Source organism: Bos mutus, chromosome 17, assembly GCF_027580195.1.
Source record: "Bos mutus isolate GX-2022 chromosome 17, NWIPB_WYAK_1.1, whole genome shotgun sequence".
Lineage (NCBI taxonomy): Eukaryota > Metazoa > Chordata > Mammalia > Artiodactyla > Bovidae > Bos > Bos mutus.
In genome coordinates this window covers 70,417,725-70,432,727 of record NC_091633.1, presented here as the reverse complement: position 1 = coordinate 70,432,727, position 15,003 = coordinate 70,417,725, and the positions used below count along the sequence as shown (strand labels likewise).

Here is a 15,003-nt window from a genome sequence, read left to right as displayed (position 1 = left end):
ATATTATAGCCTCCTTTTTTTTTTTTAATACAGAAGAGGAAACTAGGGTATACAGACCTTAAATTGCAGGACATCACATGGATAGAGAGAGGTGCGCCAGGATTCAAATGTGCCCTTTGACTCCTGAGCCTGCAAAAGACATTATCTTGCCTTTCCGTCCCATCTATCAGTGCATTAGTCCGTCAGTACACTACTCCGATTCACAGAACTTCATGTCTGTGACAACTGTGGCAAAACAACGGATATGCTTTGCGCTGATGAAGCCCCTCACGCCACTGGCAGGCGCCAACTCTCAGTGCGCAGGCGCCAACTCTAAGGCAGCCAGATGGGTCCCGTCTCCTAGGTAACGACTGAAGCATAGGCGACAGGTAAAACATCCTTCTCCCCAGACCCAGAGTGGCTGACGTCATTTCCTTCCTCTGGGCGGTCTCCTCAGTGACACGTAGGGCTGCAGGGCGGTGTTAGGTACCCGAGGCCCGGGGCAGGAGTAGTCACTTCCTCCCAGAGATCTTGTATCCTAGCAACCGCCCCCCCACCTCCATTCTTCGTCTCGCCTCCAAGCTTCCTAAGGAGCCAGGTCTCTGAAAGCAGCCAGGGGCAGGCCGGGTAGGGGGCCAGCCGCTGGGTTCTCGGGTTGCGGGCTGCCCTCCGCAGGAATGCCAGGTGAATACAGAAGGCGGGACTTGCGGGTCGCGGAGAACTGGGGCCGGAGCCGCGCTCGGCTGTGCACTGGCGTGGCTAGTGGTGGCTGCTGGGTCGGCCGCAATGGGCCGAGCGGTCAGGCACAGGGCGCCACCACCTTGTAGGGCCAGAGCGGTCCCCGCGCGCTGCGGAGGGCAGCGGGGCGGCCCGGCAGTCTCCTCCTGGAGCAACTTCATTTTGTTTTATCTAATTGTATTAACATTTTTGTGAGAGGGAAGAGTGAAAGAAAAAAAAATTAAATGATGAAGTTCTTAGATGAACCTTTATGCTGACAGTACTCTTCTTTTAAGTAAGTATGCCTTTCAAATAAAGGGCTTCCCTGGTGGCTCAGAGGGTAAAGCGTCTGCCTGCAATGCGGGAGACCCCGGTTCCATTCCTGGGTCGGGAAGATCCCCTGGAGAAGGCAATGGCAATCCATTCCAGCACTCTTGCCTGGAAAATCCCATGGACGGAGGAGCCTGATAGGCTACAGTCCATGGGGTCGCAAAGAGTCGGACACGACTGAGCGACTTCACTTTCTTTTAAATAAAAGTAGACTTCATTTTAAAAATAAAAGTAGCCTTTTAAATAAATATGCCTCTTTTGTAGGCAATATTATACTTTTGAATGGAAGAGAGGTAGAAAAGTTTCTGTTTTAATTGTCAACAAGCCATTGCGCTCATTATTCAAGTGAGTGCAATAATTGTAAAACTTATTTAGGATAATAAAATAATTGTAAAACTAAGATAACTTAAGTTTGAATTTTCTTTTCTCTTTGAAAACCAGTTTGTTGGTAGAATTTGCTATTTATTTTCAAGAACTCTGTTGAAGTGAACATGCAGCTCAATGATGCTTTTCTTGTTTTTGTTTGGCTTTTCTGGTGGTCAAATGGCAAGCCTCTCCTGTTCTCTTGCCTGGAAAATTCCATGGACGGAGGAGCCTGGTAGGCTACAGTCCATGGGGTCGCAAAGAGTCGGACACGACTGAGCGACTTCACTTTCTGGTGGCCAAGGAAGCATTAAATGTAATAATACAAATTCTCAAGCATGCAAAAATCTCTGACTTGTTTTTTGTGTGTTTCAGCCATCATCAGAGGTTGAATTATTCCTATCATTGGTTAGCCATTTTATAAAGGTCGAGAATTAAAACACACTATGTCTGATGAAGTTTTTAGCACAACTTTGGCGTATACAAAGAGTCCAAAAGTCACCAAAAGAACTACTTTCCAGGTAAAGTATTTTTATTTTGAATGATTTTACAAGGTAATTCCTGTATTAGGAATATTGGACTTGAAAGTAATCCTAGAGCAGTCCTATAAAGAGCATGAGTAAATCCTATGTTTCTTTTGAGATTTTGCAGGTGATTGTATTTGGGCTCTAGTATTACCAGCTCCTCTGTGTGGCTTTAAGACTACCAAACTAAATACTAGGTTCTTAGTATATTAAAAGTTAAATTTGCTTGTGAAAGTTAAATAGCAACTTCTAATTGCCATTTTCATATAAATATTGTTAATTTTTTTTCTGGTTTAACATAATAACATTTAAGCTTTCTGTGTCCAGTTGCTACAATTTTGAATTGAAGGTCTCAATTTATGGTATTGATTACATCTGTTAATAGCAATATGCTGAAACAAAAGATCATGAAGAATACCAGTTTCTTCCAAATATCAGTTTATAATGAACCTGGTCCAGATAGAGTCCCTCAATTAATTTTCTTGGTGTTTCTTGTTAAACTGTAAGTTCCATGAAAAAAGGGGTCATCTGTGACGTTCTGTGTTGCCTCTTAGAGTTTGGGTGCATGGCATAAAGTAGAGTTTCGGTAAATATTTGTTAGATGAATGAAATCTGAGTTTTAAAGCAGTTATTAATCAAGCATTATCTGTTTAAAGAATTAATTCTACATATGAGAGTACACATTTGGGTGGCGACTGATTTTAATTATCTCATTTCAGGATGAGCTAATAAAAGCAATTACAGCTCGCTCAGCCAGACAAAGAAGTTCTGAATACTCAGATGACTTTGACAGTGATGAGATTGGTATGTGAGACCGTGAGAAAAGAAATGTCTTCTTTTTGCTTCCTTAGTTATTTATAGCCGAAACCTGAAAACAAAACAAACTAAAATCACCATTCTAAAATAATACCAGTGAATTCACTGGTTTTAGGTCTCCAACTTTTTAATGAATAAAAAGTCACTCTTAATTTTCAAAAAGTTGTATGATTGTCCTTGTTTTTTTCTGAATGTGTATACAAAACTGAAAAGTAACTGATAGCAGATTTGCTTGTCAGTGGTAAATTATATTAGAGATGATACGTTCATCTTTAAGGCCAACCCTATGAGACCTACAGTGAGGTAATAATTAGGGACCATAGAACTGAACTTTGGGTACATCAGAATCACTTTTATAATGCTTTTTCTAAATCAAGGTTTTTTGGCTGTGAAAGGGAATCCGTTTAAAAAACCCAGTATGTCAGTACTGTATGATTAAATTGGTTTCTTTGGTTATGTAAGATATTAACATTTCACATTTCAAGATAAACATACAAAATTCTGAACTTGAAATTCAGTGTTTTATTCTTTGATATTCAGTGAAAAACTCTCGGTGTTCTCTGTAAAAAGTACCAGAACAATAATTAAATCATTACTGTATAGTTAAGTTAGCATTCTTTATTCTTCTTCTCATAATAAAATCTAATACTCTGGTATGGATGGAATAGCAGTTCCAAAATTTTACTGGAAAAACATTATTAGCTAATTCTTCCATTTACAAATATTCTTGATTTTATATGACGAAGTTTTTGAAAAAAATAAATAAATAAGTTTTACAGTCCAAAATCTAAATGTCTATGACTGATTGTTGTTTTGAACCTTTGAATGACTTCTCTCAGAGCAAGCACAGTGCTTGACTTGATACACTATTCATACTCAGTAAGTACGTTTTAAATAAATGAAACTGAAAATTTTAATTTATAGACTGCCTAAGTTAGGAGTTTTTTTAGGGTTCCAAATCTATTCACAGTTGTAAATTCATATCTAGCCTTTAAGGTAATGTTTTTGATTAATGTAACCTTCAAAACTTTAAAATGTACTATTGAAAATATTTTTCTCTTCTATTTTTCTGTTTCCTTAGGTGATTTTTCTGACACCTCAGTAGATGAAAATTCAGTTAATAAAAAAATGAATAATTTTCACATATCAGATGATGAAGAAAACAATTCTCCAAAACTGTCTTTTTTGAAAACAAAGAAATCAAGCAATGATGTGAGGAAACATGAGCCAATAGTCTCTATCAAAAACGATGACATTGCATTTGATAATGGTGAAGGCATGGTTGTAAATCCCTTACCTGAATCTCAAAATAAACAACAGGAAGTTGAAAAAGAGAAAATTAAAATGGAAACTAAACCTAGAATTCTTCCAATCAAAAGTACATCTTCAGGTAATTTGTTGGTTTGGTTTGGTTTAGTCGCTAAGTTGTGTTGGACTCTTTGCAATCCCATGGACTATAGCCCGCCAAGCTCCTCTGTCCATGGGATTTTCCAGGCAAGAATACTAGAGTGGATCAAAAGTCCATCTTCAGGTAATTTGTTAGGTTACTGTAATTGCATTTCTTGAAAATTTATTTTAAGATAATTACAAAATATTTTTACATAGGAGCTAATAAATATTTAAGAAAAAAGACAGACTTAACATTTCAATTTTGCAGATATAAATAAAAATACTAGAAGTATAGAAAATGAAAATGAAAATTTTTGTCTCTCAGTCCTGTCTGACTCTTTGTGACCCCATGGACTATTGCCTGCCAGGCTTCTCTGTCCATGGAATTCTCAGGGCAAGAACACTGGAGTGGGTCCCTTCTCCAAGGGATCTTCCTAACCCAGGGATTGAAACCAGGTCTCCTGCATTACAGGCAGATTCTTTATTATGTGAACCACCAAGGAAGTCCATAAATTGGAGATCTGGCTGTGTAGAGGTTGGGTGCGTCTGTGTGTAGTAAGTCACTTCAGTTGTGTCCTACTTTTTGTGACCCTAGGGACCGTAGCCCACCAGGCTTCTCTGTCCATGTGACTCTCCAGGCAAGAATACTGAAGGGGTTGCCATGCCGTCCTCCAGGAGATCTTCCCAACCCAGGGATTGAACCCACGTCTCTTATGTCTCCTGTATTGGCAGGCAGGTTCTTTACCACTAGTGTGACTTGGGAAACCCAGAACCATAGAGGAAAGTCGTAATTCTCAGGAAAGTCTGGAGGCTTAAATGGTAAGAGCAACAACACCTCTCCCTCCCGTCCTCCAACCCCCATTTCAAATATACAGATGTCAAACAAATATTCTGGCAAATGACTGCATGGATATGATTGTTTTAAGGACTCCCCCAGTGCTGCTCTAACCCTAATGTCTGGAGTATGAGATTGATTAGAAAAGATTCCATTGTAGTTATACTGCTAAAAACAAAATTGGAGCTCATAGGCCTTAGCGAGGCTGGATGTGGATGACTGAAAGTTCTTTGGCCTCCTATCAGGCACCAGCAGAGATGCGAGACTGAATGAATGCAGGAGGTGCAAGAACTTTGAGCATCCACATCCAGCCTCGCGTAGACATATGAGCTCCAGTTTTGCTTTTAGCACTGTAACTACAGTGGAATCCTTTCTAATCCATCTCACACTCCAAACATTAGGGATAGAGAGCAGCATTGGGGCTAGTCCTAAAGAATCATTTCCATGCAGCCAGAATATCTATTTGACATTTGTATATTTGAAATGGGGATGGGAGAGAGAGGTGTTGTTACTCTTATCGTTTAAGCCTCCAGACTTCCTTAAGAGAATCTCCATTTGGTTTCTCTGTTCCCCAGGAAAATCCACTAAAACTCAGTTTTCTGTGGGGAATTTCCTGGTATGACCATTACAATAGTTTCTCCACAATTCTATTGAGCCCTGGGCACAGAGGAGCAGGGATGGAGTGAATCAGGCACTAACTGCCGTGAGATCCCCTGGGCTACCATGCAGGAACAAGGGCAGAGAAGGTGAAGGATTTGGGGTCTTCCAGTCTTTTTATGTTTCATGGAAAACAGTAGTAGTTGATACTAACCTTCACAAAAACCTCTTTCCTTTATATAATCATTAAATACAATACTGGGAAGTATTTCATACTTTATATATTAGATAGCACGGATAACCTCAGGCAAAGCTTTATTTCAGATATGTATTAGGGACCCACTCCTTTTTCCACCCCTGACAATCCTATCCACTTTCAAATGAGAAGACATGAATCAGCAGTGATACTAGGGAAAAAGCCACTGTATGTTAATTATGTTTGACCTTAGCAATAGGGTAAGCCTTACTGTCCTCATGAGGAGGGAGAGGAACCTTGCTCTCCCTTCCTACAGAATTGTTTGAAGAATGTACCCAGGTGACACAGTGGTAAAGAATCCACCTGCCATTGCAGGAGATGCAGGAGAGGTGGGCTTGATCCCCGGGTTGGGGAGATCCCCCGGGAGGAGGACTCCAGTATTCTTGCCTGGAAAGTTCCATGGACAGAGGAGCCTGGCAGGCGAGTTATAGTCCCATGGGGTTACAAAGAGTCAGACATGACAGCACACACTCATCACACTAAAGTATGTCTTAAACTATAAACGTCTACAAAAGTGTAAGCACAAGGTCTAATGAAACAGAATTTACTTGCTAAAATGTCCCTTACCAGTGTACTGAGTAAAATAAAAAATGGAGAGAAGGAAAACATAATCAAATAGTGAGTAATCCAATAAATCACCTTTTTCCACAGTATTTTCCACAGTTTGTTCATTGTATTAAGGGGAAAACACAGAGTTATAGAAATTTTAAACCGACTTCTTTATGAGAGAACTACTTGGAACCATTAATAAAGACATATGCACAGTGAATCTTTATGAAAGATAGAGTATGTAGTATTCCCTAGTCATAGTTGAGTTTAAAAATCTATTTTTATAGATTATGTTTGTTCTATTTGTCCTGATTCTGAAAAGCTTTTCATTAGGTAATAAGAAACTGTGAGCATACTGCTGCTAAGTCGCTTCAGTTGTGTCCGACTCTGTGCGACCCCAGAGATGGCAGCCCACCAGGCTCCCCGTCCCTGGGATTCTCCAGGCAAGAACACTGGAGTGGGTTGCCATTTCCTTCTATAAAAGCTAAAACTTAGTCTGATATAGATATAAGTATATAATTAAAACTTTATGGTACATAATCAGCAATAATCCATCTATTTAATACCTTTTTTAAAACCTGTGACAAAATGAATTAGAGAAATACTGTACTTTGACCACAAGATGGCCCCAGGATTATGAATGTGCAATACTGAATTTTTGAACAATCATTAACCATTTGCAATTCAGTATATGTAGTATAAAAATAATTACTGAAATAGGTAATCATTCACATTTGATAGTGAAACAAGACATTTTGATAATGTATAGACTTTTTTTTTCTTTCTGAAAACTTGATGCTTCTGGAAATGGAATTTTGGTATAAAATATTTGAAATCATTATTCCAAGGTTATTCAAGTTGAAGGACAAAGTTGAGTCTGCTGGTTAGTGCCTGGCATGTAGAATTCTTTAAGTATTTGAATATATAAATAAATAATTTATTCATTAAAGAAGTAATGTGGTTAACAAGTTTAGCTCTATCTAAATTTTTAGACTTTTTTCTTTATCATGTTTAGAACTTAATATTTTTAATATCATGAGATATTGCTGCCTATCATTTAATGCTTTATAAAAATATTAGAACCTGAAAGTTTCCTTTGTTCTTGCTTGTCTGCTGTTCAGTTCAGTCACTCAGTTGTGTTCAACTCTTTGCAACCCCATGGACTGTAGCACGCCAGGCTTCCCTGTCAATTACCAGCTCCCGACCAGACCCAGTTTTCCCCTCAGTCAGTCTCTCCCATTAAGAAGCTTCCATAAGCCTCTTATCCTTCTCCATCAGAAGGCAGACAGAATGAAAACCACAATCACAGAAAACTAACCAAACTGATCACGTGAACCACAGCCTGTCTAGCTCAATGAAACTATGAGCCATGCCGTGTAGGGCCAACCAAGATGGACGGGTCATGGTGGAGAGTTCTGACAAAACATGGTCCACTGGAGAGGAGAATGGCAAACCACTTCAGTATTCTTGCCTTGAGAACCCCATGAAACAGTACGAAAAGGCAAAATGATAGGACACTGAAAGATGAACTCCCCAGGTTGGTAGGTGCCCAGTATGCTACTGGAGATCAGTGGAGAAATAACTCCAGAAAGAATGAAGAGATGGAGTCAAACAGAAAACAACACCCAGTTGTGGATATAAGTGGGTGATGGAAGTAAAGTCTGATGTTGTAAAGAGCAATATTGCATAGGAACCTGGAATGTTAGGTCCATGAATCAAGGCAAATTGGAAGTGGTCAAACAGGAGATGGCAAGAGTAAACATTGACATTTTAGGAATCAGTGAACTAAAATGAACTGGATTGAGCAAATTTAATTTAAATGACCATTATATCTACTACTGTGGGCAAGAATCCCTTAGAAGAAATGGAGTAACCATCATAGTCAACTAAAGAGTCCAAAGTGTCATACTTGGATGCAATCTCAAAAATGACAGAATGATCTCTGTTCATTTCCAAGGCAAACCATTCAATATCTCAGTAATCCAAGTCTATGCCCCAAACAGTAATGCTGAAGAAGCTGAAGTTGAATGGTTCTATGAAGACCTACAAGACTTTTTAGAACTAACACCCAAAAAAGATGTCTTCTTCATTATAGGGGACTGGAATGTAAAAGTAGGAAGTCAAGAGCTAACTGGATTAACAGGCAAATTTGACCTTGGAGTACAAAATGAAGCAGGGCAAGTGCTAATAGAGTTTTGCCAAGAGAATGCATTGGTCGTAGCAAACACCCTCTTCCAAGAGAAGACTCTATACATGGACATCACCAGTTGCTCAATACCCAAACCAAATTGATTATATTCTTTGCAGCCAAAGATGGAGAAGCTCTATACAGTCAGCAAAAATGAGACTGGGAGCTGACTGTGGCTCAGATCATGAACTCCTTATTGCCAAATTCAGACTTAAATTTTCTGCTGTAAAAAGTACAATAATCAAACTCTTTCACTTTATCAGGTAATGGTCACATTGATGGTGATTGTAGAAAGTAATTTTTACAAGGTATGCTGTCTTTGTTTTAACTTTAAAGCAGGAGCACCTTGACTCCATTAGCATTGGAGCCAGAGTGCTCCTGCTTTAATTCCACAAACTAGACTTTATAACCATAGGCACATGAGTTCTTTGTTCCTCATTTTATTTATCTGTGAAAGGGGCCGATAGTTGAACCACCACAAGGGGTTTGAGACAATTAAATGAGTTTATGTATCTGAAGGGTTTAGAGCAATCTGGCATAAATTAAGCATGCTATAAATGCTTTTACTCTTCACTTTATTATTCAGCATTTGTTCATAGGCAGATCATTTTATTTATCCACACATATTTGTTGTTTGTATGATATGTTTCACTGTTACAAGCACTGTGATGGTAACTGTGACTGCAGCATTAGAGATGTGGTACAATCCTCCAATACTGTCTTACTCATTTGGGCTGCTGTAATCAAATACTTCCCAAATACTACTGGGGCTTCCCAGATGGCGCTAGTGGTAAAGAACCCACCTGCCAATGCAGGAGATGCAGGTTAAATCCCTGGGTTAGGAGGATCCCCTGGAGGAGGAAATGGCAACCCATTCCAGTATTCTTGCCAGGAATATCCCAAGGACGGTGGAGATTGGTGGGCCACAGTCCATGGGTTCACAAAGAGTCAAACCTGACTGAAGTAGCTTAGCAGGTCAGCATAACCAGAAACTTCAAACTCGGTGAATTATAACCGATAAAAATCTGTTTCTCACGGTCCTGGAGGATGAAAGTCTGAGATCACAGGGCCCATATGGTTGGTTAGGGTCCTTTTCCATGTTGCAGGCTTCCCATTGTAGCTTTACATGGTGGAAAGGGCGAGGGAACTTTCTAGAACATTGTTTTTAGGGCACTAATTCCATTCATGAAGGTCTGCCTTTATGACATAATCACCTCCCAAAGGTCCTACCTCCTAATATATCACTCTTGGGGTTAAGATGTCAATGTAAGAATGGTAGTTATGAGTGGCTAGAGGGAGAGGGAAATGGGAATTGCTAGTCAAAAGGTGCAAAGTTTCAGTTAGCAAGATGAACAAGTTCTAGAGTTTTGCTGTATGGCTTTGTGCCTTTAGGTAATAATACTGTATTCTGCACTTAAAATTTTGTTAAGAGAATGGATCTCCTGTTAAGTGTTGTTATTACAGTAAAAAAGACTCAAAAAACCTTTTATCAAGCTTTATATAATATTCTGCGTAAACTGAGATTCCAAAGACAAGCAAGCATTTGTCAGGAGAAGCCAGAAGTGGACATCCTAGGCAAAGGAAGAACTAGGGTAAAAGTTTGGTGGCAAGAGAGGTGGCCCAACTGCAGAAGGAGAGCGAGCCCAGCATATCAGGACAGATTACCAAGGGAGCGTGCCAGTGACCAGGCAGCATAGCTAGCCAGGGACAAGACTGAAACCTTTTATATTGTTCGGAGGCAATGAACTTGCAGGACTGGATGATGGGGAGCCACTGAAGAATTTCGTGGAGAGGGGTGGTGTGATCTGATTTGTGTTTTATACATGCTGCTGAGGCAGTAATCTAGGCAAGACTGGATAAGGAACTGACAGTGGGGTTGCAGAAAGTGGGATAAATGAGAGATATTTAGAGGTAGAGTCAATAGGGTATCATGATGCTTTGGATTTTGAGGGAGGAATCTAGGATAACTCTTGGATTTTAAATTGGACATTTGACCAGAATTTAGGACATACCTAAAATTGGCAGTGAAACATTTATAGTGGTTCCAGTTAGGTCTGACTATAGAATCTTCTAGCAGGATTTATAACCCCACTTACGGATAAAAAAGAGAAAGGTATTCAATTTTGCAGCTTTGTCAGAAGAATACATTGGTAGGACAATGGAGAAATGTGTATATATATATATATATATATGTATGTATGTAAAACGTGAAATTTAGGGAAAAGTTCATATAAAAAACCTGTATATCTTGTTTTGAGGGCTGAAAGTATACCAGCATTAGATTGTTGTTTTAAACTTAGAAGTAGTGGAAATAGTAACTGAGAAATTTTAATAACTGCTGGAGAGGTTTTATGGACTCAGAGAACAGCAGCTCACAAGTTGTCGAGTTCTCCATTCCTCTTTCCAGGGACATTGGCTCTTCTACCCCTGTACCGACGTCATCTTCATACTTGTTACAGCACTTACCTTTGTCTTATAATTTTATTGGTTTACAATCATCTCCCTCCCCAACCTCTAAAATCCTAGGACAGGGCCATTGCCAGTGTCTTGATTCTGAGATCTGTTCATATGAGTGATGTGAACGGGACCTGGCGGCAGACACTCAATAAAGGTTTGATGGCTAAACTGCCTCATTTTATAAAGGCTAAAATCAAGACATGGTTTTGTTTGTTTAAAAAAATTGTTAATACTATGAGAGTTGATAAAGTAGAATAGTTAACTACTCACAAGAGTGAAGTATACTAGTTACTGTCAGAATGGCAGCCATTAAAAAAATTTTTTTTTGATTGTCAACTATCACCTACTTTTACTTTCTGGAGTTCTTTGTAGAGAAGGGTGTGGACTTCTTCTCCAGGACAGAGGCAAGGTGCTAGGTGCTTGGAAAGAGGAGGGAAGTTTGGTGGCACCTGGGGTGTAGGAGAAGCCATGACCATCTTAAAAATATATTTTTTTTTACTGTATTAAATGTATTAAAGCATTGTATTATTCTGCAGAAAATAACAGCAGCCTCGAAGCAGACAGCCAATTTAAGCCTTCACCTCGACCAAGGAGCATGTTGAAAAAGCACAGTCATGGGGAGAAGAAAGATAGCCTAGGAAACAATAAAGAAACTGTCCCACACGAAGATTTAGAGGGACATTCCACACCTTCGTTCCTCCCAAGGCCAAATGGCAGACAACCAGAAGCTGAGAGGAATGCATTCTCTGAAAACCTTGACCCTGAGGTTAGCACTGTTGCTGAATTGTATTTTGATTCAGATTTTTGCATCTGATTATAAGAGAAAGAGAATATTTGCATACATGCATGTGTGTGTTTGTGTGTGTTGTACACGTTTTCTTCAGCAAATGACAAGGAACTTTAATTTTTAAAATATGTTCTATTGGGTCTAAAACTGCATTGTAAGATAGAGCAAAGATGCAGAATTATTTCGTGTACTGCTAAGAAAGAAGAAAACTGCTAATTAATGCATCCAATATCAGAGAAAGTTAAATGTGAAAAAACAGTGCAGTTCTTTTGAATCTTTGCAACACTTTAATTGCAAGCATATATTTACACATATTTTAATTGTATAATTTATGGCTGGTGTCATTTTATTCATTTGGTTTTAATCTCTCAACAAATGTATATTGAATGGTCACAGCAGTGTCCTATCTTTTTTGGGATACCACAATGGGAGTAGATATGATCCTTCAGTTCATCAGGAGTTTACTGTGTATTGTCATTAGGGAAGAACACTTGGCCTCCTGTATTTAAATTGCACTATGGCTAGGAAACTTCCACCTCACATTTCAGAAGGGATAAGTATGGGCAGAACATTCTTGCTCTACAATCTGCTTAAGCAGATCAGAGAAAACTAAACAGTACCTGGCTAAGCTTCTTTCTTCTGACTCCTCTGTGGTTCAGATGTGAGTAAGAGAGGTGGTACAAAGGGAGACAGAGAAAGTCCTTTGTATCACAGCTAAATGAATGGGTCTCTCCAATTCAGACCAGAAGTGGGATTACAGCAGGCTTCTTATTCCACTCTTGTCCTGTAGGTTAGCTTTACCAGTAAGGCTGGCAATTTGATATAAGCCTTTCTAACTTTAGTGTGGTATGTCCTAATTTGTTATAAAAATCTGGAGAAGAGATGGGCTTATCAAAGCCAAACAGTTATTGTATATTGAATAAGATCATCTGACCAAGTGGATATTATGGTAGTTCACGGTAGCTGTTACAATCAATTGCCACAAATTAGACTTAAAACAACAGAAGTTTTTTTTTCCAGTTCTGGAGGTCAGAAGTCCAAAATCGAAGTGTGGGTAGGGTCATATTCTCTCTGAAGGCTCTAGAGAGAAACCCTTCCTTGCTCCTTCCAGCTTCTGGTGGTTGTCAGGAATCTCTGGTGGGCCTTGGCTGTCAGCTGCATCACTCTAATCCCTGTCTCCATCATCACATGGCCTCTTCCCCTTGGTCTCTGTGTCTCTCCTCACTTTCCTCTAAAAAAAGACACCAGTCATTTGACTTAGGGTCCACCCTAGTCTAGTATATCCTCATCTTAATTAATTCCATCTGAGATTCAGGATAGACATAAATTTTGAGGGACATTATTCAGACTGGTAGTGATGCCTAACTAAATCCTCTTTGTGATGCATGTTATGTCCCTTGATTAAAGAAAAAAGTATTCCTAAAGTTTTTAAAGTAACATTATATAATGACAAGAAGTTTAATTGAAAAATATCTACTCACAATCCCACCACTTAATAACAACAATGTTCATTATTCTTATTCCCTTTGGGGCTATTTTTCCTATACTTATTTTATCATATTTGTCATCTTAACATTCATAATGTTTTGTATTATGCTTTTTTTTTTTTTTTTTGTAATCTCTTAGCACTGAGCTCATGAAGTGTTTCTGTGTTGCTAGGTGATCTTGAGACTACGTTCACCTTAATGACGGTAACATAGGCCATATTTTATTGTTGGGCATATGAAATACTTTTGTTTTCAATAATCTAAAACTTTCTTATTCCTGATTATAAAATTTTCCCAAGCATGCTGTGAATCTTCTTTAAGCCCGCCTTTTCAGGGATTTCCATTAATTTTTTGTCAACCTTTCTTTCTCCTATATCCATTATCTTTGCTTCTGGAAAGGTCCGTTATCATCCACATTCAACTATGCTTATGTCTCTTAAACTATGTATGAATTCTTATATGACACTGCACCTCTCTCTACTGCCTTACTTTCCTTCGAGTGTCACAGCTGGATATGGAAAGGGTGACGCTTTCTATTCTGCTGCAGCCTCACTTCTACGTTTCCTTCATGTGTGTGTTTGTATGATGATACATATCTATACTTTTCTGTTAAATCAACTCAGTATTCCTGGGGTAAAATCTGGTCGATCATAGTAGGTTATTTTAGTGTGAGATTTTATTTCTTAATATTTTGTTAAGACTTCTGCATCTGTATTTATGGAGGCAGACTATAATTTTTTCCTTATAATGTTATTGTCAGGCATGGGTATCACATGAATTGGGGATTGTCTCTTTCTGTTTTCTAAAATTTGGTATGAAACCAAAAATTTGGTATCATTTTTCCCAGAATTGGGAGACTTCACCAGCAAAATTATCTGGGCCTAGAATTTTCTTTGTGGAGAGGTCTTTGATACTAAATTTGATTTTTTCCTTTATTGGATAGATACTTTGGTATTCACATTTGCTACTTCATCAGTTTAGTAATTTTTGTCTGTTTAGAAATTTGACCACTTTTTCTGAGATGCTGTATTTATAAAGTTGTTTGTGATATTCCCTTATGCTTTTGATGGCAATAAAATTATCATGGCATTCCATCTTCCATCTCTAATGTATAGTTTGTGTTTTCTGTCTTTTTTGTTAAATTTTGATAGGCATTGCTCAGTTTTGTTAAAACTTTTCTAAGAACCAGTGTTGACTTAGTTTTCTCTATTGTTTGTATCCAGTTTCACTGATTTTTATTCTTTATTATTTCTTTCTTTTATTTTCTTTGGGTTTAATTTGCTTATCTTTAAGTTAGAAAATGTGTCCCTTCATTTTAAGCTTTTCATCCTTTCTATCAAAACTTTTAAAAACTATGAATTTTCCTCTAACACTTGATTAACAGCACCCATTTTTGATGACATTTATTTTCATTATCAGACTTCCCTGGTGGCTCAGATGGTAAAAGCATCCACCTACAATGCAGGAGACCTGGGTTCGATCCCTGAGTTGGGAAGATCCCCTGGAAAAGGAAATGGCAACCCACTCCAGTACTGTTGCCTGGAAAATCCCATGGACGGAGTAGCCTGCTACTCCATCCATGGAGTTGCAAAGAGTCAGACACGACTGAGCAACTTCACTTTCATTTTCATTATCATTCCTTTAAATATGTTTTCTAATTTTCCTTGTGATATCTGTTTTGACCAAATGGTTATTTTATGGTGAATGATTTTAAACTTTTAGTCTTAGA

The 15,003-nt window shown here is 38.6% G+C and overlaps 1 protein-coding gene across 5 annotated transcripts in view; it reads left to right on the top strand.

Moving 5' to 3' along the window:
* Nucleotides 1-475: 475 nt before the first annotated feature.
* The window catches only part of MAP9 (microtubule associated protein 9), a 50,371-nt gene continuing 35,843 nt past the window's right edge, over nucleotides 476-15,003 (top strand). For 2 of the 5 annotated variants that reach the window (XM_070386688.1, XM_070386683.1), the window contains exons 1-5: nucleotides 476-663; nucleotides 1,765-1,910; nucleotides 2,633-2,717; nucleotides 3,811-4,119; nucleotides 11,537-11,766. In XM_070386688.1, coding sequence (XP_070242789.1) covers nucleotides 1,836-1,910; nucleotides 2,633-2,717; nucleotides 3,811-4,119; nucleotides 11,537-11,766 — 699 coding nt within the window. In that variant the 5' untranslated portion in view covers nucleotides 476-663; nucleotides 1,765-1,835. The remainder of the gene's footprint in view (nucleotides 664-1,764; nucleotides 1,911-2,632; nucleotides 2,718-3,810; nucleotides 4,120-11,536; nucleotides 11,767-15,003) is intronic. The other 3 variants (XM_070386685.1, XM_070386686.1, XM_070386687.1) reach the window with 3 other exon arrangements.